The sequence below is a fragment of the Lutra lutra genome, chromosome 11 (genome assembly GCF_902655055.1).
Source record: "Lutra lutra chromosome 11, mLutLut1.2, whole genome shotgun sequence".
In the NCBI taxonomy this organism is placed as follows: domain Eukaryota; kingdom Metazoa; phylum Chordata; class Mammalia; order Carnivora; family Mustelidae; genus Lutra; species Lutra lutra.
In genome coordinates, this window is record NC_062288.1 from 14,108,970 (window position 1) to 14,112,845 (window position 3,876).

General features: G+C 47.7%; 1 protein-coding gene across 1 annotated transcript; it reads right to left on the reverse strand.

Moving 5' to 3' along the window:
- Positions 1-1,219: 1,219 nt before the first annotated feature.
- On the reverse strand, positions 1,220-3,381 carry LOC125081303 (RNA-binding protein EWS-like). Its single transcript, XM_047695847.1, has one exon. It carries the CDS (start codon positions 3,363-3,365, stop codon positions 1,395-1,397), a length of 1,971 nt encoding a protein of 656 aa, XP_047551803.1. The 5' UTR covers positions 3,366-3,381; the 3' UTR covers positions 1,220-1,394.
- Between the last annotated feature and the right edge of the window lie 495 nt (positions 3,382-3,876).

Here is a 3,876-nt window from a genome sequence, read left to right on the forward strand (position 1 = left end):
TGCATCATGCACGTTATGTCTTTACCAACATGGACTCTAATTTAAGGAATCGTATAATTGGTTAATATTGCAAAGTGCCCCTCCTCAAAGTGCAGAGCACCAACTCATGAGTATGTCAGGAGCTGTACATTTACAAGAAGGGAAGTGGAAAATAGGCACCAGTACCGCTTTTCTAAGTGGTATTCTTTTTTTTTAATTTTAAAAAAGGTTTATTTATTTATTTGACAGAGATCACAAGTAGGCAGAGAAGCAGGCAGAGAGAGAGGGAGAGGGAAGCAGGCTCCCTGCTGAGCAGAGAGCCCGATGTGGGACTTGATCCCAGGACCCGAGCTGAAGGCAGCAGCTTAACCCACTGAGCCACCCAGGCGCCCCAGTGGTATTCTTTTCTAAGAAGCTATTGCACTGATATTGATGGGAAGGGCTTGTCTGGTTAACTTGTCTCTTTCTTACCTATGTGCTTTCTATCTCTGCAGAGAAGTGTCCATCTCTGAGGTGGGAGGGGCATAACTCCTAGATCTTACAGGTATTTAGATGCAGCTCTTCTTTGTTGTAAGGACATCAGGCAGGAGAGGTGAAGCTGTGTGTTCCTGGGGTCTACATAGTCTTATTCATGCTGTGCCCTGGAAGCTGATTGATTCTGGCCCCGACGTGTTCTTACTAAATGTAGAGTGTGCATGAGTGTGCATGTGCGCACGCATGTGTGTGTGTGTATGTTTTGACATTGGCGGACTTCTGATGTGTGGGCCTAGGGCAGGATTCCTTGTTATCTGGGTTCAGAGGCAGTTAGTACAATATGCATCAAAAGCCTTAGAACTATGAAGATGCTGTCATTACATCTTTGTTAGGCTAGGTTAGGGTAGGACAAAGGAATTACATAGGCTTTAACTCGTGATTCCATTAAAAATAAAACTACCCTAAATAATGAATGAATACTAGAGAGTGTGAACAAAAATTGACATACCAAGGTGCTTGTTAGACAGTATTTTTTAAATATTTATTTATTTAGTTACTTATTTTTTATATTATATATATTTTTTGACTGTTTATAAACATTTGGAATTTTATTTAAAAAAAAAAAATCACAACCATGAACATTGTTACAGTTAGAGGCCCTCTTGGTTCTCCACAATGATACTGAGCATGCTCACAAGGGGTTCCCATTATTTAGTCTTAGTTAACAACCATCTTTAAAAGAAGGAAAAAAAAAAACTCGGCACACTACCATTTAACTTGTTTTAATGTTTCTTCACAAATGGTGAAAAATACTAAAGTACAGACAAGGAATAATCATAATGTTGTGACCAACATTATAAATATGGAATTATAAATTTAAAACATTTTCTGGTTTAAAAAATAAATCTGGTAGTCAATGCAGCTCTGCGGGGTCTCTGCGTCTAGTAGGGCCGGTCTCTGCGTTCCTGACGGTGCTCGCCTTTATCCATTTTTCCAGGTCCTCCACGCCCACCTCTTCTTCCTCCCATCTGTTCCATCAAAGGTCCAGGGGGTCCGCCGGGGCCACCCGGTCTTCCTCCACCAAAGCCGCCTTGGTCCATGCCCCGGCCACCACGGAAGCCCCCTCTGTCTCCACCACGGCCACCTCTAAACATCCCACCAGGACCACCACGGTCCATGAGGCCGCCTCTTCCGCCCCGGATTCCACCAGGGCCACCTCTGCCACGGTCACCGCCAAGAGGTGGAAAGGGTGGTGGAAGGAAGCCTTCAGGCTTCGGGGCCTTACACTGGTTGCATTCTGTTCTCCAGGCAAAGTTCTGGTTTCCACAACCCGGATTGGGGCACTGCCAGTCTCCAGCTCGGTGCTGGACATTTCCTCCTCCAGATGGGTTCCCTCGGGAACCCCGGGGCCCTCTTGGGGGAAAGCCACCTCTGTCTCCTCCACGGCCTCCCATGTGACCCATGGGGCCCCCAGGACCTCCTGGGCCCCCCAGACCTGCACGGAGGGGTGGCGGCATCCCTCTGCCCTCACGGGGCGGCATGCCACCCCTCAGGCTCTTCATTGGAGGCTTCTTCCAAGCAAGAGACACCTTAAGTTTGCTCCCTTGAAAATCTTTCCCATCAAACCACTCCACAGCGGCCTTGGCAGTTGGTGGGTCTTCATAGGACACTGTAGCGTCACCTTTGGGCTTTCCTGTTTCCTTGTCCAAGTAGATATGGATCATGGGTTGTCCGGTTCTCTTGTTCATCTTAACAACTCCACACTGCTTAAAAAAGTCAGCCAGATCATCTAAAGTCACATTGTCATTTAAGCCTTGCACATAAATTGCACTGTTGTCAGAGTCTTCATCTGGATCTACAGGTGGGCCTTGATCAAGATCTGGTCCTTCATCCATGGGTCCACCAGGCTTATTGAAGCCACCTCGCTCTCCAGCGCTGCCCATTCCACCGCGTCCTCCTCCCCGCCCACCTCTGCTCATACCTCCACGATCAAATCCCCCTCTTCCCCTGACCCGGTTATCAGGGCCACTCATGCTCCGGTTTTCTCCTGGTCTGGAAAATCCTCCAGACTCCTGCCCATAAACACCCATGCTACTGGGGTGGTCCTGTCGGAATGAACTCTGCTGCCCGTAGCTGCTGCTCTGTTGGCTATATTGACTTGGAGCCTGGCTGTAGGATCCAGTTTGGGGGGGATAACTAGTGGGCGGCTGCTGCCCATAGCTGCTTTGTTGACCATAGCTACTCTGCTGTCCATAGCTGCTCGGCTGCCCATAGGTGTTCTGCTGAGAGTAACTGCTCTGATCATAACTAGTCGGCTGTGTAGAGGAGTAGCTGGTAGGAGGATAAGATGGTGGTGCCATGACTGGCTGCATGGGGTAGCTCCCAGGTACCTGGGGATAACTGTAGTTACTCTGTCCATATCCTAGGCTGGGCTGGTTGTAACCCCCTGTGCTAGATTGAGGTTGACTAGTCTCAGCGGGTTTGTTACCATCCTGCGGTCTTGCAGGTGTGGTGGCTGCCGGCTGCTGCCCATAGGCTGGGTAAGCAGGTTGAGTGCCATAAGCAGACTGAGCTGCATAGGAGGCCTGGGTGGTAGTGACCGTAGCAGTGGTGGTATCATAAGCACCAGTGCCATACCCCTGGACAGGCTGGCTGTATGCCTGGGGGGCAGTTGGAGTAGTATAACCAGCAGGAGGCTGTCCATAAGAAGTTGCATAGGCGGTCTGCCCATAGGTAGCAGTGGTCTGGGCTTGGGTATAGCTGACATCAGTGGGCTGTCCATAGGTTCCATAACTTTGTTGCCCATATGCCTGGGTGGTCTGTGCATATCCTTGAGTGGGTTGGGCGGTGTATGCACTGTAGCCCTGCTGGGCTGCAGCTTGGCTGTATGTACTGTAATCCGTGGACGCCATTTTCTCTCCTTCCTTCTCGTTCCTATTTTTTATATTATTTTAAAATGTCCAAGTAGAGGGGACTAGCACATAACATTGTGGTGTCTATATAGTGGAATGCAATGCTAGGTCTTTTTAAACATGTGGGAAATACTTGTGGCTATGACGTGAAGTCACAATTTAAATTGCATCAAATAGGATCCCAATTAGGAGAACCAAGTGCATAGAAACAAAGACAGGAAATGCATTGACATTTTATAGTGTTTATGTTTGAGTTGTGGGTACATGGCTAATTTATCTTTTAAAAAATATTCGTATAATTTTCCCAGTTTAGTATTACAAGCACATTATTTTCAAATGAAGGAAAGCGATTTTAAAGAGAGAGCACTAATGTTAACATACTGCTTCACAAGTACTCCCTGGGAGCCTTAGAGGCAATGCCTAATTCACAGCAGAGGGTGAGACCTGGAGCATTGGTTCTTGCTAAAAAAGGGGGCTTGGGGTTATTCTAAGGTTCTCTTAGATGTCTCTA